Below are 27,676 nucleotides of genomic sequence, written 5' to 3'. Positions count from 1 at the left end.
AAAATGAATACATTTACATGTCAATCTATGTCTGCTACTATGTCAATCACGTGATTGGGAATATGTCAATCTATGTCTGCTACTATGGTTTATGAAGCTTCCTTAAATTGATTACTGCCAGAAGGTAATCATATATAGTCATTCCCAAACTTAAATTGATTACTGCATTAGGTAATCATAAATAGTCATCCCCAAAAGGAAGGCCATGCATTCAAAAAACTCTAGAGCTCAGCTACAACAGAACAAAATCAGCATCCATGTATTTGTTAACAATATATGAAATTTTTCAATAGATATTAACTGTACAATTCATGTACTTTTAACTCCCAACATACACAATTGTGCGTTCTATATAGCAGTGTTCATTTTCTTTCATATATGGCTATCTATGTGTAATGTTTTGAGGCAAGCAAGAAGCACTGAGCCAATGGGTCAATGGTCTCCTCATGCAATCTTTGGAAGAAAGAATAATAGATCCCAGACATATCTGAAAAAAGCCTTTTGCAGATACCTGGCGCTGCACAATACAATTGGTAATGAATGGTGACAATATGATGAAAATTTACGCAGCTGGGACCGTGCCATGGGTCATGACCGACCACATGTACATCTTTGCAAAAATATGCATTGCTCAACAGATTTCTCTCACGGCAATGATTCAAAGAAGATATAAGACTGAAGTATCTATAATAGAACAAACATTAAGGGCTTGGGTCACTGTCGATCATCATGCACTTTCACTTCTCCAACCTCTCTGGATCTGTTGCACTCCCTAATTTTACAATATCTTCGACCAAAATTTTCCCATCTGCAATTATCAAGGATTGATTACTTTATGCCCTCAACTTGATTTCCAATAACAATGGGACAAAAACAAAAAGATAACTGTCTCTGTTAGCCAGTTCTACCTTTATCCTTGGCTAAATTGGTAATAAGCTCTTCAAGAGGCATCTGACCCAAACTATCTTTAAGAAACATTGCTGCTGCTGCCACCTCTTCAGGTGTAACCTTCCCATCTGAGTCTCTGAGGCAGTAAGATCAGTAAGTATCAATTATCCAGCACAATAAAAAATGCAATTGAGTAAAATGAATACCTGTCAAGAAGTTTCCATCTATCACCTATTTGAGCATCGACATCATCAATCTCTTTTTCTAAATTTTGCAGCATTGCATCAACCTACAGTAATCAATGGAAAAATCAGCTCTTACGCATATCCAAAATGGACCATCTATTAGGCAACATGGATTTTACTATTTTGATCATTAAACTTCCACAGATTTGGCCCTATTCATACAAATTATTCATGTGAGATTATCAAGTTTCTCAATCCATAGAATATGCAACAATAAGATCAGGCTCATAGAAAGAAAGAAAGTCAGGCTTATATGACACCTCAAATAAATAAAATCCTAATCTAATTCTGCTTCTCTAATATTTATGCAAGGACGATCTTATGCAGCACTAAGCTATCTTCCAATGTCCAAGTATTGGGCATTTCAACTAATTCTTCTCTTTGACTTGATTAAATGTTATTTGCACATATATATCCACATAGTAACACCTATGTCAATATATATATATATATATGAAAGATAATTTCCATAGGTCAGAATCAATTTTCTGAATCCAGTCAAGCTCTCCTAATTATAGAGCATGTTGCAGGTTCAATAAGGAAAACCTATCACCTTTTCTTTTAATGCTGTCGATATTTTGGACTCAGGTTCAGATACTTCTCGATCTTCATAAGATGCTTGATATGCTTGCCGTGCATCTAGGGCACCTTCCATTCCTTCTTTATCCACCATTTCATTGTACAATGCAATCTATTATACAACGAATCATAAACAGTTTTTATTGCAGAGAATTTAAAGCAAGCATAGTCAAATAAATTTAAAAACAATTACAATCACATCAATTATCAGAAAGTCAGTGTATTGCACAACTGAGGAACTATATCTTAGTAAAAAGCTCAAGTACTTTAAGAAAACAATCCATTCTTAAAAGAAACCGCAATACATTTTCTAATCCTAAAATATAGGGTTAACAATGAATTTCTGAGCAAGGCTATATGACACCAATCTTAAAGAAGAGAACTGTAAACCCAATAACAAGATAAAACTACAAGAACCTAATCACGAGTAGCCAATCTCCTTTCAAACTAGAACTCTAAACTCATCAAATGAGATGACAAAGAAAAGTACTGGTCTCACCTCCTTGTTAACAAGCCTCAAAAACTCAGCACGCTCCTTGCTGACTGACTGTAAAGTTGACATACATTCAAATGAGCATTAAATATTACAAAACATCCACAAAAGGACAACAGTCTCCAAATAAATCTAAAAGACTCACAGAAGCAGATGCTAAAACAGCCAGTGCACCACTTAGTTTACAAAGATTTTCCTGCTTTTCAAGGGATTTCTTTAGAGCTAGTTCCTGTGCATCTCGAGCTGTTGCTATCTTCATTTCACGAAGCGCTTTATCTTCCTCATCCATCGGCCTTCCCTCCTTTGCCTCTTCCTGTCAAAGAGATGCATAGAAAAAGACAGATCATTAATTTACTCTGATAAATAATTAATAATGCATAGAGATCTATTTCAATCTACAGCTTCGAATTGATATTCTGTTGTTGTAGTTCTAGTATACCTTGATAAGCTCCTCCTGCATTTGAATATACTCCAACTTCCGAGTAAGGGCATCCTCACTAGGAAGTGAAGAAAATCCAACTGATTCCACAACTTCATCTGGAAGAGATGAGAGTGTTGCTTGGACAGCTTCCTCAGGCCTAAGTTTACCAGCAACAGTAAACGCTCTGAAACAGTTCAAAAAGACAAAGAAGTACTTTAAGATGATTGTTTAAAGCCAAGCATGCAGAAATTTTGCATTAATTCTCACATGTTAATATGATAATGGGAAAAGGAGTCTAAAAAACAAATACAGACCTTGATAGAATGAGAAGTGATGATGGTATAGAATGATTCAATGAAAGATCAAGCCAGTCCTTCAACTGCAGATATGAGGTAAGGTACACCAGAATTTAAATCAAGCTCTCTAAAAATTCCAACCACAAATTTGGGTAAGAAAACGTGGACAATATAAAGCACCTGTTGGCGCATTTGTTCTATGGACAGCAGCCCCAGCATTCCCCTCTCCCTGCAAGCAGCCCTAAGCTCTGCTTCTGAGAGTGACTCAATTCCTTCTTCTTGGATCATTCTGTCATCAGACTTAATACTGCACCACAATTAGAACAAAAGTATCAGTTCCTGCATGTAGAAATAGAAAAGCTAGATACAAACTCAGCCTCTAGAAAGGACAGCATAGATTGACCCATGCTTAAACGGGGTGGCATTTCTGTATTACTCATCGAAGATTTGAATGAATGAGAACCTAAATTTTATGTCGAGATTTTAGAGAGTATATATTGCCAATTTCCATTCTATCATTTCTCAGATCAATCTTTTCTACTTCTACTGACTATGCATTTTATTAAGACTGGAGACTTGTTTTAAATTTCTGTCTGTTGTGGTTGAACGGAAGTGTCTTGATTTTCTGTTTCAAGATTATTGACACTGTTTATTTTTGCAAATGATTTCAAATTTTAACACTTTGACCACTTGGAAATTTGAATATTCTTCTGTTCATTTATATGATATTATTGCAGCCAATTTACACATACAACCGATGCACTAATATAAGATCATGATACATTTATTAATATAAGGCCATGAAACAATTAATAAAATTAACAAGTAATGACTTTCAAAACTGGAGTAAGATGGTATAAGAGTAGATCCAATCTATTATTTTGGGTACTAAACTAGTACTGTAATACAAATTACTTTATACCGTCTATTATAAACTGATACTTAAACTAGTACCATCTTTTTATATTCGTAGTTGTTCTTGTAAGATAACCTTATTTGACTGTAAATTCCTCTTCATTCAATGCAATTAGGCATTCATATACATCAGATGTAATTATATGGATAATTTTAATCATAATATAATGAATTCAACGTCCCTTGGAACTTGTGAACCCATTTGCAAAGGACAAAACATCTAAAGAAACTAATTTGAAACACTTCTACGTATTACACACAATCACTGATTCCGCATGATACTAGCACCTGTTTCCCTTTTTAAACATTACAATACAAATGCATAATAAGAATCTAATTGATTGCAAATTATACATCTCCATATAATTAGACATTCATATACACCAGATGTGTTCGTATATATATCTTTAATCAAAACACCATGAATTCAAATTCTTTTAGATCTTGTTAATTCAACACATTCACAGACTCCGCATATTTCTGACACCTGTTCCCCTTTTTATACACTGCCGGACATTTTCATGATGCACAACAATGATACATTTTATGCTCCATTGCTAAGCAAGTTTTATGAAATATTTCAATATTACAAATGCAGTCCAGAGCAAACAAGTAGAAAGTAAAGAATAAAAAAATATCAAAATCTCTTAGTTTAATTTGACTCACCGTGCCAATTTGGAACGAAGCATGTACCGCAGATAAGCATCAGTTCCATATGATTGAATTCCCATATATTTGCACATGCTAACAAGACGAGGCCTGACATTTGAATTAAAGAAAAGAAAACATTAACAATTGGTCCACTAAAACAATGAAATCTGGGCTCAAGAATTTCGAAAGGATTTACCTGCTGATGTTGTCCAAAGTCAGCTCATCATTAAACAGTTTAGCAAAGCCAGTGATATCATCATTTGATACTCTCTCCCCATGGCGTACCTATCAAATAAATGGCAAATCACACTGACATTAAACATAAAACAACCTAAATAACCCAGCTGAACTTTCAGTCAAGAAACATACTTTATTCATGAATTCATCGAGATCCTCAGCAGTTCTCTGAATCGCACCAGTTCGGGTACTTTTAATCTCTTTTGCCATTTCTTTCACAGTATCTTGCAGAAACTTAGCATATTGTATTCGTGCGTTCAATCTTCGTTTAAGGGCCTCCTGTTTGATACAGAAGATTACACTATGAATAGAATGGACGTTATAAATCTTTTGAGGTCAAGGAACAGAGATATTAATAGGAATCGCTGTTGATGGTAGACAGTTACAGTACTTTACAGTAGAAAGTTTCCGGATGCATTATAATTGTAGATATGGGTTCTAATTGCTGAATAAAGACTTTTGAAGCAGACGAGTCGACAGTCAAGGAAGTGACACTTGTGATTTGATGTTTCATAGAAACAAAGAAAACACTCAAATAGAGTTTGGAAGCTCCTTATTTTCTTAAAGCAGAGAATTGATGATGAAAATAAGGACAAAGAAGCGCATTGATGAACAGTTGAAGCACCGGCAGTAATTTAATATTACATACAGAGCATTGTTTCAAAAATTCAGATAAATATCAAAAATATTCTCAGAAACTACCTGTTCTTTCATTTTGTCTTGAAAGGTGGAAGGAAGCATGTTCGGGAACACCTTCAAAACGACTGGTAACAAAAACTCCATGAAGGGAACAATGATAAAAACGGCAAAAGGGACCAGACGAAAAATATCTGCCGTTGTTCTGGTGAGTTGCTCTCTTTCCCTTCGCGTAAGATGCTTCCCACTTGTAAGTTTGAGAAGCAATCTAGATGAAATCCTAATGTCTGCCCAAAGAAGCTTCGTACCCAACCAGTAATGCTTGAACGTATCCTTTACCTCCTCTTTAAGGTGCACCAAATTCTTAGCCCAATCCTCTCTTTAACAAAGAATGAAGAAAATCGAGTATTACTTAACGTTATCATATTTAAAGGTCAAGCTTGGAACAAAGTATATGCTCGTTAGAAGAAACAGATTTTCACTTATAAAAGGGGGTATGCTTGCCTGCTCATTGAGGCAACAGTCCTCACAAATGGGCCTATTCGAAGTACAATACTCCACATTTTCTTCAATATGCTCACTCCTTTCTTCTGCATCTCCATTACTTTCTTGGCTCTCTCTTTGGCAGAACTTAATCCTGCAACAGCCTGATCACATTCTTCTGGAGAAGTTTCCTTTTGATGCTTCTTTTTTGGTTTCCTGTCTTCCTCTCCATGAACATCATTGTCACCATCGTCATCATGATACTTCACAGCAGCCGCAGATGAAGCCGAAGAAGCATGTCTAATAATGACAAATATGGGAGAGCTTCTTGTCAACAATTGAGTTTGCAATCCAATGTCAAAACAGTGAATCGGAATTAGTATAGTTTGCACTAACAATTATTGGTCACTTGGCTTACAGTATGAAATCAAAGGCACCCAAATATTGAAATGAATTAAAATAGCAAAAACTCAAAATCAGCAGTTGATGTATCACCAAGACTTCAGATAATTTACAACAGAAAAAGCTTTAAACTAAACGTACAGATATTACCACTTTCTCTAGATGCTTCACAATATATTTTTAATAAAAAACCTCTAATCTAAATTGAAGGTCCACAGAACCAAAAGTTGGAGATTAGAATCATTAAGGACTTCCAAATTCAAGTTCCAGAACACATCCAAAATTTGTGATGTTTCTAGAAAAATAATAGTATCACCCTATAAACTGAAAGAAGAGGTACTCCAGCACAACATAGTAATAAAAGAGGAACTTGAGATATCTATAGAGTTAGACACGTTTTTGGAATTGGAAAAAAAAAAAGAAAAAAAAAACTACCACGATTGACACAATTCTGTCCCTAGTAATAATCTCCATGAAACATAGCTACATAATAAAGGGGGGTATTTTCATTCTTAGTACCTTCTACAGACAACATTGTTTGCATCGACCATGGAGGAGGAGTTCCGAGCAGCAGCAGCAGCAGCAGCAGAAAGAGAAGGAGAAGGTAGCTTCACCTTGTCCTTAGCTTCAGCTTCAGCTTGCTTTAACCAACTCTGCCAAGACCTCAAACCAACCTCTTTTAAGAAAAAACAAGAACTGTTATGTTGATCTGCATACTTCCCATGCAAATCCTGTGGAACAGAAGAATGAGTGTGAGGAGGGATCAGAAAAGAAGTAGGAAGGATTCTGTAATGGCTGACTACTTTGAAGGAGGAGGAGGTCTGATATCCTCCTCGAAATCGCGATAAGATCCTCCTGCGAGCGGAAAAGAGGTGCGTAGAAGCAGCAGCCATGGATGATGGGTAGGGCAGGCAGAGAGCATCAGCAAAAACTCTTTACTTGTCGACTCACTACTCTCTCTCTGCCTTCTGTACCTACATATTCCGAGAGCTGGATGTATGTATGTATCAGTATGTATGGCTTGGTTTGGCTCTTCTCCTATTTCATCACACTCATCACACAGAGACAGAGACAGAGACAGAGAGAACAGAGGCGGCACACAGACAAGAGAAGAAGAGAGGTATGAAGGGAAGGGGGAGGGTTTTAGAGACGGAGAAGAAGAAAAAAGAGAGGGGAGGGAGAGGGAGGCATGAGGGGTTTTTAGGGTGGGAATAATAATAAATATATCAATATATGTATGTATGTATGTATCATCAGTAGTAGTAGTAGTCAGTATCCGACGTTTCTATTTGCTACCAAATAATAATTAGGCTTGGTGAGGAAATCTCGGACACCGACGGTGCAAGAACACGTTTTGAATGGCGTGTGCAATCTGCACCGTTCGATCTCTATCTATAAAAAGTGTGCGCTTAAAACCTAACCTGGATTTGACAAGCCCCTATCACATCTAACCCGGGCCTTATAATCCTATAATCCTAACGCAGTTCTTCGAACCTAACTCGGGCACAACTTCAACATTGTTAAAACCCTGCATAAATTCTTTTTCCCCAATTTTTCAAATTTTGAAACCTGCTACACCTACATCTGCAAGTTCATCAAAACCAAAACCTACACCCGCACTTGCACTTGCACTTGCACTTGCACTTGCACTTGCACCTGCATCAGAATAGCTCCTAGGTACTCGAGCCTAGTAAGTAACTTTCTTCCACCACGCCGTCTATATTTATCTTTGTTTTGGGATTTACGAAACATATGTTGAGTCTCAACATGTGATTTGAGCTTTATCAATATGTTGTGTACGGCTTCTCATAACCTATTCTTGGATATGAGCTTTCTAAGTTGCATGATTCTATATCTTTTGCTTCATTATGAGCTTTGTCGTTTGTGGCTTCTTGCACCGATTGTTTTAAATAGAAGACATTTCATGTCACGATTCTTCAATTGCTTTCAAATGTATAACATTGTCAGATTGATGGTTGCTCAATCCTTACATTTCCTTGACATGGATGGATTTTGGGGTGAAAGAAAAACCAGTGAGGAAAGGTACTATTCAGATTCATTCATGTCATCGAAGGTTTTAATGAAGATGTTCTGTTTTCAACAATGGCAAGAAGGTTTATGTACGAAGGAGGAAAAAACCCCACAATTCAAGATGGATGGAGACCCAAAGACAATTATGGAGGGGGCAAGGGCTTTTGAAAGCGTAGACATCGTGAGCCAACAGACCCACTTTGAGCCCACAAATGCGATAGATGTTGATGTGACTCCAACATGTAAGGGTTTAGATAAGGCTAATTAATACAAAATGTTTTTTTGTAATGCATCTTATACATTGTCGTCATTGTGAAATCAAGTGGAGTTGACACCCTCCCAATGTTCAAGTGTGTTCGAGATTCGATGGGGATCAAATGTCGAGTATGCATAGTTGCAAAGTCGTGCCAGGAAAACCCACGATGGTTTCACAATAAAGTGGATCTAGATGCACATTTATTGAAGGAACATGGCATTAGGACCATGCTTCCAAGAGGGTTGAAGATAGTGGAAGAGGAGGAAGCATTGGAAGGTAGTCCTAAATACTTCAGCAACTACAAACGAGCGAGATCAATCAAGCGCTTTTTTAATGTTGATCAAAAATATAATAGAGCTCGTCTGTCCCACTTAAGAACAATAAAGCAAAAACCACTTGAGGAATACAAAGGCAATCCCTAATGATCTTCAATCCTACACAGAGGCAGAATTTGTACAAAACCTTACATGCCACGAGATCGAGAAATACGATTCTACAAAAGAGAAGCGGATAGAGAAGATTAAGGCCAAGATTGCAAAAGGTTATGATTTTTATGTAAGTATTGTATTTTGGGTTGATGTATTTTTAATAATACTCATCGAACTAATAATATGTTGACAATTTGATACCTTACAGTGTAGGGCTTAGAAGGTGCAAATGGACAAAGATGATGGGAACATCTCAACTACCAATGGGCATAAGACACCATTTAACTTGGAAGCATACCCATCGAGTAGAGCCAAAATCCCAGTGAGATGGCCAAAGTTGGACCTGACCTTATGGGTACGGATTCCATCTGAGTCAGAGGAGGATTGTGAAGATGTCAGCTACATTCAGATCGCATACGAGGAAATCATCATATCCTTATCCATGACAAATGGAAAGACATTCACCAGGTATTCTGGTTGTACATTCTGGTTTAGTGTCCTAGTAATCAACATTCGAAGGGTATTCTCATGTTGTAATATTATGATGCAAAACATATTCCAACTTTTTTGTAGAAGGTTGAATTTGTCCGTTTACATCGGGGAAGGTGAATTGCAATCAATGTGCACCCACAGAGAGATGGCCTCGACATGGTCCATGAATGTCTTCCATATGTGGATGGAATACACCCAACCACAAACACATATCCGATCGATATTGGATAGTCGATCCACTTTGGGTCCAACTATACAAGCAAACCAATAATGCCAACAACATCCTTGGACAAGTGCCCAAATGCGATTTTGTATTCATACCCATATTGCATGAAGGGCATTGGGTCCTCTGGGTAAAAATGCAACATGCTCCAACTGATTTACATGCAGACAAGGTAACAAGTCCAGTTGTATTTATTGACCCAATGAATAATCCTGCTACTAGGGAATTGAAGAGTTTGGCAGAAATGGCTATAACCAAAGTCACAAGCACTGTTGTAAACCATAACATCATACCTGAGAACCGATATACTGAAATCCACATCCCAACTCAGCCCAATAGAACAGATTACGGATATTATGTAATGCAAACAATTTGTATGTTTGTCGAAGAGTTTGCTTATGGCCTCAAATCACCAAACTTTGTAAGTATCTTATAATTTCCATTTTATATAGTCATCCTCGATTATTGGTTCTTATACATCCTATTTGGTAGGGGTTTGAGCATTGGTACGGTGATGATGGCGTCTACCTTCTACGCGTTACGATTGCTAAATGGGCACGACGTGTTTTGGGTTTCTGAACTTGTAACCTCATCCTCTATATGGCTTGTACATGTTGTTATTATACCCCGCGGTATTGTAATAGCCACACTTGTATCTCGAAGACGTAATATCGGTCCATTTGTCAAAGCCATATGGCGTGTGTAAACAAACTTGTTTTGACTCTCTTGTAGGTATTGTAAATTTCGGCATGTAATTTTGCCCATAATATATTGTATTTTACACAATATAAAGCAACACTTTTTGATAAATTCTTGTGCATATTGTAGTTTTTGTTCGTGCATATTACGCCATAAACAATCAATTAGACATGTTGCTTCTTTCAATATTACGTCATAATTGGGCAAACATATCTATATCTGTCAATAATAGTGCAACAAGAAATTGAAAATTGATGTCAGATATATATGGTAGATGTGTTGTACATTGTCACCTAACCCGGGAAAGTAATATTTGCACCTAACCCAGGAAAGTATTTGTCTACACCTAACCTGGGAAAGTAATGTATGTCTACCTAACCCAGGGAAAAAAGTATTTGCCTGCACCTAACCCGGGAAAGTAATGTATGTCTACCTAACCTAGGGAAAAAGTATTTCTCTGCACCTAACACGGGATCAATTTACTAGATCCATCCACCTAAGCCGGGGCCAGATTCAATCCAACTATGTGCAATGATTTTGTTTCAACGTTTAGAAAACGGTCACCTCCATCAAATGATTATATGATACCGATACAAAAGTAGTTAACTCTATTAGAGCTACCATAATCACGTGAATTGAATCAGACGATTATAATTGCTCTGATTAGGATCATATTATCGCCCTCATTGTCATATTGCTCCACACTATCATACCACTCTCATTATCGTTTTGCTCTCAATTACACATTGTTCTTGTTAACACTTAGCTCTCGTTTCAAACTTGTGATCAAGGATGATTCATGTGGGTTAGTGGATGAAACACAATTTCTATTTCACTCAAAATTCGAATTGGAGGATTCGTTCTCAGATTCAAAAACTTCGAATGAATCAATTGATGGTCAAGGGTCCGACGATGCCAACATCAAGGACGACTTAGATCCCTTCGTGTTTTGTTCGCCAAGGTATTTTGTGTTTAATGAAGGTACATATAAATTAATGGTTAAAGATTTATCAGGACACATAAAGGTTATGATAGAATCTTTAAAAGAGATCTCAAAGGGTGCACCTCTCATGATCTTAGCATGGAGACGCATGAAGACTCGACTCATGCTAAAAAATGAGCATGAACTCTACTTAAAGTTGTCGCCACATCTAAGGGTATCATGTGTAGAGCAATGGCGGCCCATCATATTGCACACACATGGGGGGACATCCCATTACCCGCTCTCACAAACTCTTATTGAAGAAACATTGGGCCATGGATCTTCGCAATCATGGAATAACTAGTTCATACATAAAAGCACTATTTGACCAATGTGGATGTCAAATAATACAAAAGGTGAATTCTATTGACATGTTCAGCACAAGTGTAAGTAAATATGATAAGATTACAATGCTCACAGAAGTGATAAAGGTAGAAGCTAGTAAGTTAGATGATACTTTGGCAGAGATTCAAATCAACTATCATACATGCTTGCATAGAGGAGTCCCAAAAGTGACTAGATATGATTGTCATTGTGCAGGTGTGCCTCGACGAGTCGTCGGATGCTCTCGCTTGCACAAGGGTTCGAAACGTTTTGGATGTAGTTTTCATTTGAATGTAAGAGTGAATGAAGGGGATAAACATGGGATCATGAACATTTATGTATACGGATGCCATTCAGGTCATGTCCCAGGAACGAGACCCGACGTGTACCACTTGCTGGTCCATCCTAATGTAATAGAATGTTGTAAAGATAACATTTTTATGTTGGTTGTGCAAGGCATGTTGCACGGATGAGCATGCGAAAAGAAGCACATCACAAGTCCAAGGCTACTCCATTAGAACTTGTCACTTTTAGATTCTTTATGATACCAAAGGAGGTACATAACATGGCCAATACGTTAAAAATAGGTAGTGCATTGTCGGAAGTTGATTAGTCTTTGATGATGCAAGATGCCAATGCACTCTGAGATCTATGCAAAGTGGCACATGTCCAATCCTACTTGCCTGGTTCAAATGGGTCTCCAACTCGACAACCATTTGTTACAGGCATGATCATATCCCGTGGTAAGTTTTACGGTAGTATTCTATCCACGTGGATAAAGTACTACGGTAAAACTTACCACGGGATATGGTCATGCCCGTAACACCATTTATCTTTGTTAAGAATTAGGTAAGTAATTAAGCAAGGGTTAATTAGTACCTAATTATGTGATTAGTTGATAAGCGGAAGATTATGAACAACACAAGATGGGGGATGAGTAACTATATTAAATTAGCATTATCATCATCAAATACAAAAATACCTACAATGAGGTATATATATATCTCATGTGCAAGGGTGCACATGTGTGAGGGTAATATAGGTAGAAAAGTGTAAGTCCTATATTAAATGTACTTAGGAGTGGAGGATCTAGAATATCCCACTTAAGTACAAGGTCCTATTTAAGGCGTTATAGTCAACACTTCTAACTAGATTCTATCTAGATAACTACGAAGTTACATGGTTGACTAACTAACTAAACTAAGTTGAGCTTGATCTCTCAACACGCCCCCTCAAGCTTAAGCGTGAGGCGTCCGACATCCGCTTTGGCTTTCGTCGGCTTCGTGTGCTTCCGTCCATCCATCAGCTTTCTTTGCCATGGCAATCTCGGTTCCTCCCCCTCAAGCTGGTGACGAAGGCTTGTAGTGTGTGGGCGAAATCGACTACGTCCACCCATCTTGGGTTATGAGCCGCTTCAATGGGGCTCTTGGGCTCTTGTTCGGCCGCTACCTTCATTGCGAAGGCATAGTGATGGGCCATGTACTCGTTGTAGTCGAGCCGGGCGACGAGGTTCTTAGCTCTAGATGAGCGTCAAAGTTTTTTGCTCCCTGATGTGAGCACCTTCTTTGCTCCGGGTGTCTGCATGATGGGTATACCAAAGCCGACACATCCGAATCATTGTCGTCGGGGTGATCGACTTCGTATTCGGGCATCTTACCTTTACCTTTGTCCAAGTTCGTACTTGGTCGTGACGTGGTTGGGTCGCGTGGGGGCTCTTGTGGCCCACTAGGCCTTGCCATAATCGGACTTTCTTCGAACATGTGTTCGAAGCGATCTCCATCTTCTACCTCTTGTTCGGAGAATTCCGGGTCGAGCGGAGTCAGAGTCGAAGTTGTCTCTGGTGCGTACCAGGATGCGGACTCGTCGAAGACTACGTCTCAACTTACCCGAATTGCTTGGGTAGAAGGGTTGTAGCACTGGTATTCCTTCTTCTCGGACGAGTATCCTATGAGGATACATTCCTTCGACTTCGCGTTAGGTTTCTGTTGTTGTTCATTCGGGATGCGTACATTCGCAATGCTTCCAAACACCTTGAGGTGCGACAAGATTAGCTTCCTTATGACGAGGAGCTCGTATGGAGTTAGCTCATGCACTCCATTAGTGGTGCATCGATTCATGAGATAGACGGCCGTGGATGCCGCTTCGACTCAATAGAAATTCGGCATGTGCTTCTCATGCATCATGGTGTGTGCTACCTCGAGTATTTGCCATTTCTTCCTTTCAGCTACTCCATTTTGTTGGGGCGTGTGTCAGCACGAGAATTCTCTCTTAATGCCTTCACTTTGGAGGTAGGAGGTAAATTCATCGGAGAAGTACTCCTTGCCTCCATCCGATCGTAGGCATCGAATGTTCCGACCGGTTTCTTTTTCGACTTGGCCCTTGAACTTTTGGAAGTGGGAGAACACTTCACTCTTCTTCTTCATCAGGAAGATCCACGCGTAGCGTGAGAAGTCGTCGATGAAGGTGACGTAGAATCGGCATCCACCGATCGTCGGCGTTTGAGCCGGTCCCCATACATCCGAGTGTATGATGTCAAGGAGGCCTTTGCTCGCGTGGCTCTCCTTCGGGAATGGGAGTCGATGTTGTTTGCCAAGTTGACATGCTTCGCATACTCGGTTGACTCGAAGGTCGGAAGTCCGATGGTGACTCCCTTGATATGTGACCTATAACAACTTAGTGCACATTGTGGACGAGGCTCGATATTGGTTTCGAATATTGAGCACTCCCATAATATGGTACAATGTCTCACACCAATGTTCATATTGTGATTGTCAAGACGTTGCAAGTAAATGTAAGCATTTGCTTGCCATTTAGATGATCATTGAGAGACATATGCCATCACTATGTGGATCATTGCCATTTATAGATCATGCAACCCAAATGCGAATGGATGATGCGACAATGGATAGAGAACTAGAGTTGACACAAGAAGTAGAAGTCGAGATGAATGTAGAAGTTGACAAAAGGGAAGAAATAAAGTTAGAAGCACATCAAACTATGGAAGCACTTCAACTTCTTGAGCAAGGATGGGGAGCAATGAATAGTGCGGCTCTTAAGCGTTGTCAGCAACTCATGGTAGATTTTCGAAAGGAATTTCTCTTATCTATGGGTGCATCGGCAACAACCAATATGGCATCAGGAGGTTCAATAAGTCAGAAGCAACAAATTGGTGCGAAAAAAGGAGCCATGCCTAACATTTCACAAGAACTTATTGGCAGATCCCCAAACACGACCAAAACACACACTTGCAGACTACAAAGAGGTGCTCGTCGTGCTATGAGGTGGTTGCCAATATGTGACACTGAGAAGGTTTGGTGTTTGCATTGTGATGGTTTGACATTGACTTCAAGAGACTCCAATCCAAAATGCTACAAAAATTGTGGCTATAACTTGCCATGCTTTGAATAAGGGCCTTGATCTCATAGTTTTTTATTACATTACATAATGTGTTTTTTATATGTAAAATCGTGCAATTTTGTATTTTAAAAAAGGTTTTTGATATTTTTGAGTAATCTTAGCATCTCTTTTAAACAATGATCTCTTCAGAAATTTTAATCGGGTACCGAGTTAGGTGCATGCACTTGAGTTAGGTTTGTGTACCCAAGTTAGGTTTAAGTACCTGGGTTAGGATCAGGTACCAGGGTTAGGTTTATGTGTTACAGAATAGCTTGTTAGACCTGGGTTAGGTGTGACAGAGGCTTGTTAGACACGGGTTAGATGTGACAAAGGCCTGTTAGACCCAAGCCGAGTTAGATGTGACAGATCCGATTGTCAGAGTCGGGTTAGATGTGATAGAGGCTCTTCATACCCGGGTTAGGTTTTAGGTGTGCGCTTTTTGTGGATAGAGATTGAACGGTGCAAATCACATGCGCCATTCAAAACGTGTCCTGCACCGTTTGTGTCTGCAATTTCCTCACCAGGCCTAATTATGATTTGGTTGCAAATAGGAACAAGCGTTAGTATCAGTAGTATGTAACAAACATAATAAAGGAAAAAAGAAGAGGAGATGTAGTAAGTAAGTTAAAACAAAAAGGTCAAAAGGTAAGTAAGAGCTATGAATGGGATGGATATATATGGATATATGGATATGGATGGTCCAGGCCAGGGGTAGGGGCATGACATTAACAACATATTTACGTTATATACACACACACACACACAGAAGAATTTCCACTCATGCCTCATGCCTTCCTTCTCTCTCTCTCATTTATACATAAATTATATGTACGCTCCCTCACAAACACCTAGTATTACACAATTAATACATAAAATCAGGTTTGGCGTAACATGATTGCCACAATCTCGACATGACACCCCCACCCTCCAATTGGTAAAACATTGACCAATCCATCCAAACTTTGTTGCCATAATTTAAGCCATCCTTTTTATCGTGCTTGACCTTTTCTCCGCTGCCCCCATAATGGTTGTTCCTAATGTGAAATAATTTTACCTGTGGAACCAACCTAGATCACTATGTTGCATACATAACAAACAATGTTCCTAACGAATGAGAGGAAATACTTAGCGATGCCACACGTCCCATACAACTTAACCTCGCATAAATCCAAGGCTCATTCAAATTGAAGACCCCATCTCAATAGGGAAAGAAACATATCAAATCTGCTCAATGGAAAGCCAATTTATGCACAAGGATGGTCAGGTGTAGTTGTTGACCCCCTAACTTGGCCTTCAGCCTCTGTGGAACTCCCACAATTGCCAACAGTTTCGGCAAGGGTTCACGATGCACCAGATGAACTTCTGCATCAATCCTACCTTCTTCCCACTTCCCTACCCATTGGTTGTGCCCAACTTCCTTGCGGTGTGGCAAAGGTGCACCAACCCCTTTTCATAAGCCCTCTGGGTAATGTGGCAATTCATTCAAACCTATCGAGATTCACATTTTGCATTCAAGTTGAACACTCAAGCATTGAACCCAACATTCACATTTTGCGACTTTTGATAGTTTTACTTGACTCACTTCAAATTGACGCAAATGAATTTCGCAACCATAGCCATTCATCATGGGGTCTAGTGTTCGGCTTAAATAAGGGACCAACACGTCGACAAATGGTTGGTCTCTAGACCCATGTCAGCGTTCTCCCTACAACCTAAACCATGATTGACACATGGTTCATAGCCGCGTATGTTAGCTTTAATAGAAGACCTCCTTCCCTCTTCGTTGACTATGTCATCTCCACATGACTCTCTTGCATATTAAAAGAGTTCTTCATAACCACTGACCAAATGTAGGATATAAGACTTCCCCCATCAACATCCAATGCCTTCAACCTCGTCCCTATTCACAACACCCACTCAGCCCCTCTCACCCACCCAATCCACCATAATTCATTAGGCTCACTCCTGAGCCCCCTCCTTTGCCTCCACAATCTTCACTCACGACGCACACCTAATGTGGTCCACCCAGAGTGCACATTCATTAGGTTAGGGTGAATGTTAAGTATTCATCACTCGGTAGACACCAGTTGTGGAGATTGTGGCACCAACAAAGGACACCAAGTTCAACTAATCATAGGAAAAGGGGGATAGAACAAACCAAATAGGAAGCAATATAAGGCAATGGGTAACCTAGTGTGAAAGGAACTGCCTCACCTTGTAAAAAGCTATAAATGCCACATTTTGGTGAATTTTCTAGCTCTTCTCCAATCTTAGACTTTATCCTTCTCATTGGTGTAGTAAAGCTCCTAGTGTATCCCCCTAATATTCCATTAGAACTAAGTAAGCTGTGAATAAGCCAAACCCTAATCTCCTCCTCTTGTATGGTGTTAAACCTCTTTGCAATAAGAAGGGGTGAATTTGTTTATATCTTATTTGTCTCTACATTCATGTTCACGTGCAAGAGAGAATAAAGTGTGTGTGTGTGAGCTTAAGTACTAATAATCATAGTTAAGTAAGCTCGCAGCTCTAACGTGCTTGATAACCACCTTGGCCCTATTCGCCACAAAAAAGATAATAGGCACTATGGATCCTAGGCCAATGACATCGACAAAAAGGATAACTTCATCGATGTATCACACAGGAATGACACAAATGTGCATATAACCCTATACAGATTCGCTTAGCAAACAAATGGAAGATAGCCTTCGACACTTGATATGGTCATTTTGAGTATACATTCATGCCCTTTGGTCTCACAAATGCCCCAATAATTTTCCACCATATGGCTAATGATATTTTCAAGATCACTTGAACATCTTTTAGATATTCTATTTAGATGATCTACTAATTTATTTAAACGCACAAGAGGTGCCCACCTTCTGATATGGTCTATGGCCTTTATGCAAAACTAGAGAAGTGCAGTTTTGATTGCAAACAAATGGAATTCTTAAGTGTTGAGTGACAAGCTCAACATTGGGTGCGTAATACGGTGCGTAACCCAGTGCATAGACTAGGTACGTAAAACAATACACATAACATGGCCGTATCGGTGCGTAAACCGAAAGGCCGTTAGTATGGTATTCCTCGTAAGGAATAATTTTGGGAGTTAGTGTAGTAGGCTCATTTATGAGCAATCAAGTACTGTTAGTACTTGTGTCAGCCTGATAGTCAGGGCTTGTATAAAAGGTGCTCACTAAGTTGTATGCTCTCTCTCTCTCTCTGCATCTCCATCTCCATCTCTTTGTTTTTTGCGTTTACCGAACTGTCTTATTTCCAAACAGTGTACTTTGTGTTTACGCACACGCTTCCGCACACATATTCTTTTATATGGTATCAGAGCACGAGGGTTGAAGTCCTTTGCAGCCGACAAGAAAAGCTTGCCACAAAACAGAGTTGAAGTTGTTCCTTGTTTTTTTTTTTTGGAAAAGAAAAAGACAACAACATGGACAGAGGAATGGGAAGCTCACTACTGACCGAGAAGCTCGACAGGAGCAACTACGCATCTTGGTCGTATAATATGCACCAATACCTGCTTGGTCATGGCTACTGGAGTTATGTCGAAGGAGCTAATGATGTAGCACCAAATTTGACACTGTCAGAACCAAGGATAAAAGATAGAGTGATGGAAGAAGGATATTAGAGAACACGAGAAGAAAGGAACGAAATACTAAGAGAAGAATGGATGTATAAGATAGAGAAAGAAAGAGAATGGATACAAGATATGTAATGAGAGCTAAAGACTGGTGTTGATTCAAATTGATTTGAGAATACATGTATTCCCTTATTTATAGGTTCCTATAGAATAGCTTAGAGATTTCTAGAATGTTCTAGAATGTTCTAGACCTAGAATGCTCTAGGACATTCTAGAACATTCTAGAATAATCTAGAGGTTTTACAATAATCAATGTAATACAAGAAGTAGCTTTTATTGTTTCATATAACAATAAGCTATCTTAATGGTTGAGGTTTTCAAGTATGGATTACAAGGTTCGAGGTTCAAGTCTGGGTGATGCCATAATGGTCATGTGTTAATGACAAACACACAGAGATTTTTCGGCTTGGGAGCAAGCAACAAGCAGAGTTCTCTACTACTTTGCTTCCTGTGTGAGCGACCAGTTATTGAGCTACATTCGGGATACTAAGACGCCAAAGGACGCGTGGGAGAATCTCAAAAGGATTTTCACTGCAAGCACAACGACCAGGAAGCTGCAACTCAGACAGGAGCTCAACAATGTCTAACAGAAAGATTTGTCTGTGGTCGATAATACGACCAGAATCAAGGAAATCTGAGACTCTCTCGCCTCTGTCAATGTGAACGTCGAGGAGGACGAAATGGTGCAGGTTTGTCTTGGTGGGTTAATGTCCAAGTTCGGAGCTCTCCGACCGACGGTTTGTACGAGGGAGAGTACGCCTTCATTCTTCGAGCTTCAGTCAATGTTGCTCGTGGAGGAATACCATGTGGGTATGCACGCTAACGGCAAGATGCTGTACACAGAGGAAGATATGTCCCGTGGTCGTGGTGGACGAGGCGGATCAGCACGTAATGGAGGTGGCTGAAAAGAGCAGAATGTACGGCATAATTGAAATGTCGGAAGCAATTCTGAACCCTCCGGAAACAGGGGGAGTTGTGGTGGCGCCGGAAGCCGACAAGAGAAGGTCGCATCGGAATGTTGGTACTGTGGCAAGATAGGCCACAAGGAGAGTGAGTGCTGGAAGAAGCAAGATGATTCAAACAAAGTTGGATTGAGCGGAAGAGACGTAGGAAGGCGTCAAAAGTCGCACTGCGTTGAGGGCTTCGAACGAGCCGGAAATGGATCGGGCCCTACCTTCGTAATGAAGCACAAGGCTAATTCAATGGCCGTGAATACCTCGAAATCGAGCGAAGTGTGGTACGTTGATTCCAGAGCGTCAAATCATATGACGAGTCACGAGGAATGGTTCTCGTACTTTGAGAAGCCGGAAAAGCAGGGGGTAGTCGAAACGGGAGATGACACTCCGCATACCATCGAACATGTCAGTGATGTTCCCCTCAACCATGTTGGGTAGAAAGGGAAACTCTTGAACGAGCTACACATCCCAACAATAATGAAGAACTTGGTTTCGGTTGGTCAGATCATCGACCAAGGGATGTAGGTTCGATTCACGCATCTCGGCTGCTTCATTGAAGAAGAAGGTAAAGTGATCGTGCAAGGGCACCGTGAAGGTAGGACGTTTATCCTCGAAACCAATAATGTGGGCACCACTATGTTTGTGAAAGGGCAGAAGGTCGCGTCGGACATCGACCTGTGGCATAAGTGGTTCGGCCATATTAACCTCCCACGGTTTCGTGAAATGCAGATGAAGAACATTGTTTTCGGGTTGCCGAAATTTCGTGGCCGGAATGGCAAAGTCTACGAAGCCTATTAGATGGGAAAACAACACTGACTTCCATTCCCCAATGAGCGTAATCGTAGTTGAAATCCGCTGGATTTGATCCATTAGGATGTGTGGGGACCGGCACAGAACGTGAGTCTCGGTGGAAGCCGTTACTTTGTAACCTTCATCGACGACTTCACTTGGCACACGTGGGTGTGAAAAATCGCGAAGAAGAGCGAAGTCTATCAGAACAGAACACTTCGGCGGTTTGCCGACTGAAGAAGTCACTTTACGAACTCAAGTGTTACCCGCCCGGCAAAGGAGCAGAGACCATAGTGTGAAAGGGATGGTTATTCGGAATATATTTAATTAAGTAAAGTAGATTATAATTATGTAGTGAACGGACGAACCGGAATCGGTATGCCGATCCGGATCCGGACCGATTCCAAACAGGTGCCGGTTGGCACCGTTTTGTACGCAACACTAGTGGCCTATATAAAGGCCTGGTTACAATGTAAAACTTTAACGGAGAATTAATATAAGCGTTTGGTTTTATCTTCATGTATTGATTACCGTTCTGTCTTAATTGTTATATCTTACGCGTGTATTAAGTGAATGCCTTATTGCTAAGTAGCCAACTAAGTCGGATTAATCGTTGTGTCTTAAGTTATCTCGCCGTAACACCCCTTTGGTGAAGTGGCTTCCGGAGACACCCTGTGTTAGGCCATTGTCCGACCCTAAGGATTAACACAGTTTTTGGCGATCACGATTCCTGCACAATCGCAGCGAACAACGGTGGGAATGAATGACGCGACCAACGAACGACCTGGTTACGGAGCGAGCAAGGTGACTTGTTGAACGACTGAGGAAGCGAGAGGCTTTCTAGCAAGCGGTAGAAGAAATCAGAGCGGATCGCTCATTTTCGAAAGTGATCCGGAGAGTGGCCAAGGAATCACTTCGGCTATCACAAAACGCCTACCCGGACGAAGGAAGCAGCCTAAGCAGCCTCCGGGAAGCGGAATCCCTTCTCCAAGCATTGGCAGCGGGGGAAGGCGAATCCGAAGCATTTTCGACATTTGAATCGGGTTTAGACGGGGAATACAACGCGCAGACAAACTACCGCAGCAGTAGTGACACCCCAAGCGGACCAGAGGACGAGGAATCAGATACTTTGCCGACACCAGAACCTGAATCGACAAGGCTGGAAACTCCGGTACCGGAAGTCGGCCACACTCCGGAACTAGAAGTCGAGGACGAGAGACCTCCGACACCGGAAGTTGAGGAGGAGAAGCCTCCGACACCGCAAGAGGAGCAGGAAAGACCCCCGCCACATAGAAACCCTCACATTTCGCGAACATAGGAGCACAAACGCAGACAGACGATTGAAGATCAACAGACATGAACCCACACACACAGAGACTCCTCACACACAACCCTCACCAGCGCTCACCGACCTCGACGAAGCCATGGACTGCCAAGCACTCTCTAAAGCAGCCAAGAAGTGGCGAAGGCAACATGGCTTAGAGGGTTTCCTCACCATCATGGAGGCGCCATCGCACCAGGAGGCGGAGAAGATAGTCAAAGAAATCGACACGGAGCTGATTACTGAGGAGGCCATCCATGTGTTGATTGGCCATCCGGAAGGGGGAATCTTCAATATCGACAACCCTACCCCGGAACAACTCCGAAAATATTTTGGGGAATACTCTCTGGCAAGCAAGGCCTACCGGACATAGGGCGGCGAAGATCCTCTCTTTCGAGAGATTGCCCGTGTACTCCATGAATTCGGACATGTATACCCTCGACCCCCGTGCATGCCCCAGAACCGGGCCGGCTTAATCATAGCCACATATGAAGGCGTGAAGGTGGACTGGGCGGTACTAATTGCGGATGGCCTTTGTGCGGCCATCGACTCTGTCAGAGGCAAAGAGGGTCGGAAGATATGGACGGCAGTGGCGCAATGGCTCACCCTATTGGCACCACCTATCGAGCCCGTCAAGACCATGAAGCGGGGAAGGACAACCGAAGGCACCCCGAAAATGGCCTCGAAACGACAACAATTGTTGGCTTCTAAGGAAACCAAAGGGAAGGCGGCCGACACGGACCAGGCAGCAAAGGAGCGCGCCAATAGGAAGCAGCAGGCGGAAACGCAGGAAGAGCCACCGGTACGACCTATCAAGATCAGGCTTAGCCGACCGGTTCAACAAGCACCGGACCCCTTGGTAGCGAAAATCAGCATCGGGACTAAGGAGGAGGAAGCGGAGGAGGAACCGTTAGAGCACCTCCAGCGGCGCTAGAAGGCAAGCACCTCTGAACATGCCGAGGAGCGTTCGAACCCAAAGAAGGATGGAACACTTGTACCCCGCCCTGAGTAGCCCGCACCAAGGATGGAACCGGAACCAGTTCGGACGAACCGACCACAGAGCTCCCTGCACAACAACCTCTACCGGCGGGTCAGGATACGGCAAGACCCGAAATGCAAGCGCCGGAAGTACATTTGCCGACCCCACCGGCAGGCCAAGAGAATTCAGAGGCGGAGCGGCCAATGGAGTGGCAACCAGAACGGCAAAGTGGTCACCAACAAGAGCCAGAGTTGCAGCTCGACGCAGCTCGACGCAACTGGACAAAACCGACCACCGGCCAACGACACCAACAGCCAACCCTCCGGGCAGACGCAACAACAGGGCACCGGCAGCCAATGGCTCCGGTGGATTGGAGAACAGATTGCCAGAGTGGTACACTACATAGAGGCGGAAGAGAAAGCGTAGATGGACCGGTTACTCGTCACAACCGGAGAACTAGAGACGGCCCGGTCAAGGATTTGGAGCCTAGAACAAGACTTGGACCTGGCCACAGAAGAATTGGCCAAAATGGCCTTAACCAGACCACAACTCCAAGCACTGGTGACTCCGGTAGATGTACAAAATAAAGAAGCATCGACACCTATACATAGCAATAAGACCCCGGAGACGGAACCAGTCTCGGAGATAGTGGCGGCGCAAGCAAAAGAGCTTGCTGAATTAAGAGATGAACTGGCTGCACAGGAAGCATTACGCACCCAAGAGCGGGACTTGAAGAAAGCGGCAGAAGAAGAACAACGAAAGACTACTAAGAACCTCCGCCGGGTAGAAGAGAATATGTGGAAAGACAATCAAGCCTACGACCGGCTAAAGGAGGAGAAAGAGAAGGCGCTGCAAGAAAAGGAGAAGCTGCGAAGGATGGCGGAAATAGAGATCGAAAGGCTGAAAGAAGAACTCCGTCAGCAGAAGGACCGGGAAGACCGCGCCCGCCGACAACTCAACCAAAAACTGAAGCAGAAGACCGATGATTTTGAGAACTTGCACCGGGACTACAAGCACCTGGATACGGAGCATAAGAAACAACAGGAGAAGATGGCAGAGCTCCGATAGGAGGTACATCGAGTTGAGACGGCGTTGGCGGAGGAACGGGCTGAAAAAACCACGCTGTTAGAGGAAGCCGCGCAAGAACGGCTGGAGCTGCATAAGCAGCATTATGAAGAGAAGGAAAGAGCGACGATGATCTTGCAAAGGCGGCAAAACACTTATCAAACCCAACTGTCACATTATCAGGAGCAGGAGGTGGATACAGTGGCACTCATCAAGCAGTTGAAGGACGAACGACAAGCTGCGGAGGACAAATCAAAGATGGGATTGGAGCGGATCCAGTTCATTGTCCAGGCATGGAGGAACAAGACCAAACACTTGATTGACGAAAGCTCCGTGCAATGGTGGGACAAATGGGCAAAGCACAGAGCCGAGCTCCAGTTGCTACGAGCGGACGCGGAAAACCGGCAGAAGGAGGGCGACGACTGCTACATGCTAACGAAGGCGGACTTCACCACCATAAGAGATGAGTTAGCCGAAGATTTTGTAACTCTGGCGGAGGAGTAGGTAGTAGTGGTCTGGGAACTTGTAACCCAACTAGATGATGATCGACTGGATGCTCAAATCCAGTTTGAGAGCTATGAGCGGAACAGGCTACGGAGAGAAGAAGCAAAGCAGGCAGCGATCGTCAACCTCAACGATGAGGAGCCATCACCGGAGCAAGGACCGGACGGTGACAAGGCCGGGGCGAGTCAACCGGAGTCAAATCCGGCGGAGCAGCTAACAGAGGAATCATTGTCACAACCGCCGGTATCGGGAGCCGAACAAACGCCCTCTCAGGTGCAACAGTCGGAGGAGCCGCAGCCACCGCAGCAACAATAGCCACAACAACAACAACAACCACAACAACAGCCACATCAACAACAACCACAACAACAACAACAGCAACAACCGAATTCCGAACAACCATTAGATACCTTGGAGTAGAGTATTTTGGATATCTTGGACGAAGGCTAAGGGCCGGATAGTGGGATTCGACGTACAAGGTACTGTCCCACGGGCGTGCCATATGTTACCCGGCCAACAAAGGAGCAGAGACCAGAGTGTGAAAGGGATGGTTATTCGGAATATATTTAATTAAGTAAAGTAGATTATAATTATGTAGTGAACGGACGGACTGAAATCGGTATGCCGATCCGGATCCGGACCGATTCCAAACAGGTGCCGGTTGGCACCGTTTTGTACGCAGCACTGGTGACCTATATAAAGGCCCGGTTACAATGTAAAACTTTAATGGAGAATTAATATAAGTGTCTGGTTTTATCTTCATGTATTGATTACCGTTCTGTCTTAATTGTTATATCTTACGCGTGTATTAAGTGAATGCCTTATTGCTAAGTAGCCAACTAAGTTGGATTAATCGTTGTGTCTTAAGTTATCTCGCCATAACACCCCTTTGGTGAAGTGGCTTCCGGAGACACCCTGTGTTAGGCCATTGTCCGACCCTAAGGATTAACATCAAGCAAGCCCCGCGATCTTGGAACGCAAAGATTACGCAACGGTTGCGTAAGATGGGGTTTTCGACATCGAAGTCAGACTCTTCATTATTTGTTCGGTAAGGTCAACACGGCTCGGTAAGCCTTCTGTTATATTCGGGAAAAGCGTGTGACTCGACACGGTTCTGACAGATTGTCGAAAGCCTCATCTATTTGACTATTACTCGGCCAGACCTCAGTTACCAGATCGAACTGATCAATCAATTCATGTTGCAACTGTCAGGAACAATATTAAGACAGAGAAGGAATTAGTACTAAAAGAAGTATTAATACTAAGAGAGGTGAAGGACTCTCGAGGGAAGGAAAGAGTGAGTGAAAGGGAGGGAGTGAGAGATCGAGAGAGATAGATAGATAGAGAGAGAGAGAGAGAGAGAGTGATGATAAGAGAAGATATATATTATGTGAAGAGAATGTACAGTAATAGCTAGGAGGCTTAAGACTGGCATTGAACCGATTTGGTTCGAAATAATGCCCTGTGCCTCCTTTTATAATGTTCTAAGGAATACTCCTGAAGTTTCTAGAATGTTCTAGAGAAATCTGGAATATACATCAATTTTCTATAATAAAACATAAATGAAAATAATATTCTACGTATTACAATGTATGGTCTAATAGTCAAGAGCTCGACCCATGTAGCATAAGGTCATGGGTTCGAGTCTTGCCATATCATGACACTATCCCCCCTTCATACGACAAGTGTAACGAGTCGCTTTGGATTGAGGACCCGGTTTGTCTGGATATTGACGATCGAAGTCTTCAAGAAGAGCACGAGCATTGGTGACATTCTCTATAGGTTCCCAAGTACGCTCGCTGGGACTATATCCTAGCCAATCGACTAGATAGTAGAGCTTGTTGCAAACAATCTTGGAATCAAGGATGGCGGCAACCTCGTACTCAGGTCCATCTTCAAGCTTGATCGGGGGTGGAGGTTGTGTAATACGTCCTGGGATGGTGCTCTCTTGATAGGGTTCGAGGAGAGAACTATGAAACACCAGATGTATCCGAAGTTGCGGAGGTAGATCAAGATGAAAAGCAACATCATTAATCTTTCCTATAATGCGGAAAGGACCTAATCGCCGAAAATCCAACTTCTCGCATGGGTGGGTAGTCTTGATGTGTCGTCGTAGTAGCCATACCTGATCTCCAATGTTAAAACTGGATGGGAGTCGATGACGATCCGCATAAACCTTGTATGTTTGTTGAGCTTGTTGGAGATGAGTAGATAAATCCGCTTGTATCTTGCGTAACCGCGCCAAATGATCCTCCGCGCAAGGATTTGTGGACAGCTCGAGGATTTCAAGTACACACCACCGGGGGTGACATCCCGTTGTCATGAAGAATTTCAGACAGAGGCGGAAACCAAGAAATATTGGCTACATCGGCGGGATGCACCATGTGCACTCACCCTCGTATAATTGTGTGAATAATAGGAGTTAAGTTGGGACGAAGAATCCCATGTAAATCGGGATTTATCCCACATTATAACGCATCCCCCTCCTTGTTCTATAAAAGGAAGGGATGGTCCCTTGTAGAGGGGTTGCCCATTTTGAGTCCTAAGGGTATACCATTTTGTGTTTCTAGGGTTAGCTACATTCTTTCTCTTCTTCGTTTCTTTTCTGCTTCTTCTCGAGGAGTCGAGCAGGAGCTATGACGACAAGCTGTTAGGTTAGTTTTCTTCTTCTGTGCATAGCCGGCTCGCGGCCGAGGTGGTATCTCTCCCTGTTGTAGATTGCTTCCGCTCGGCCTCCTGTGCAAGACCACACTCGGCGCGATGAGCCCGAGAGCTCCCCGACGACGGCTTGGCGGCAGATTGCCGTTGCGATCTAGCCTACCTCAGTCCGAGTCGGAGTAGCGTTTGTTACTCACTCTTGTCATTATATTTATATATATATACAGGGTTGTGCATATTTGTGTCTCTCTCGGTGTCGGGTGCTTTCCCTTCCCTGTGTTTCCTGTACATAAGAGGTGTGCGTTGTGTCGGTGTTGCACGCGTGTCCTCGCCCTCTCTTCCTCTCTCGCGTTTGGTAGCCACCGGTACGTGTCCGGAATCGCTCCGGTTCGCGCCACCACCAGCGCAACCGGGACCGGAGAGAAGTCGGCTTCCTACGCTCCGTCACTCCCTAGTCCAAGACCGCCGTGGTCCCGCCCCTTCTATACGCAAGCACGAAACATCGCGACACCGTATAAGCATAAAATGGTGTAACTTTAGTCGATGCGTGGATAGAGTTATTATAGGCAAATTCGGCGAAGTGGAGAATATCTGCTCAATCATCCTGATGATAGCTGAGAAAGCACTGCAGATACTGCTCTAGCGTTTGATTGGTTCGTTCGGCTTGGCCGTCGG

The 27,676-nt window shown here is 42.4% G+C and overlaps 1 protein-coding gene across 1 annotated transcript; it reads right to left on the bottom strand.

The window, feature by feature from the left end:
* Window positions 1–240: 240 nt before the first annotated feature.
* On the bottom strand, window positions 241–7,154 carry LOC147865125 (uncharacterized). The gene is made up of 15 exons (XM_087317876.1): window positions 6,766–7,154; window positions 5,866–6,144; window positions 5,428–5,740; window positions 4,858–5,004; window positions 4,685–4,773; window positions 4,504–4,596; window positions 3,103–3,229; window positions 2,941–3,005; window positions 2,645–2,810; window positions 2,351–2,518; window positions 2,212–2,259; window positions 1,687–1,824; window positions 1,095–1,177; window positions 909–1,024; window positions 241–808 (listed from the first exon to the last, which is right to left on the bottom strand). The coding sequence occupies exons 1-15, from the start codon at window positions 7,137–7,139 to the stop codon at window positions 738–740; spliced, it is 2,277 nt and encodes a 758-aa protein (XP_087174002.1). The 5' UTR covers window positions 7,140–7,154; the 3' UTR covers window positions 241–737.
* Between the last annotated feature and the right edge of the window lie 20,522 nt (window positions 7,155–27,676).

Source organism: Azolla caroliniana, unplaced genomic scaffold (genome assembly GCF_043228905.1).
Source record: "Azolla caroliniana isolate FFs.n. ecotype wild unplaced genomic scaffold, voAzoCaro1.0.p SCAF_4, whole genome shotgun sequence".
NCBI classification, from domain to species: domain Eukaryota; kingdom Viridiplantae; phylum Streptophyta; class Polypodiopsida; order Salviniales; family Salviniaceae; genus Azolla; species Azolla caroliniana.
The sequence above is the reverse complement of the archived record's forward strand: the minus strand, read 5'-3'. Positions and strand labels throughout refer to the sequence as shown.

Coding starts and splice junctions, on each gene's coding strand:
- LOC147865125 (XM_087317876.1), bottom strand. CDS start 7,139: ATGGCTGCTGCTTCTACGCACCTCTTTTCCGCTCGCAGGAGGATCTTA. Junction 4,597..4,684: donor ACTTTGGACAACATCAGCAG/GTAAATCCTTTC, acceptor TTCAAATGTCAG/GCCTCGTCTTGTTAGCATGT. Junction 1,825..2,211: donor TGAGGCTTGTTAACAAGGAG/GTGAGACCAGTA, acceptor GTTGTATAATAG/ATTGCATTGTACAATGAAAT.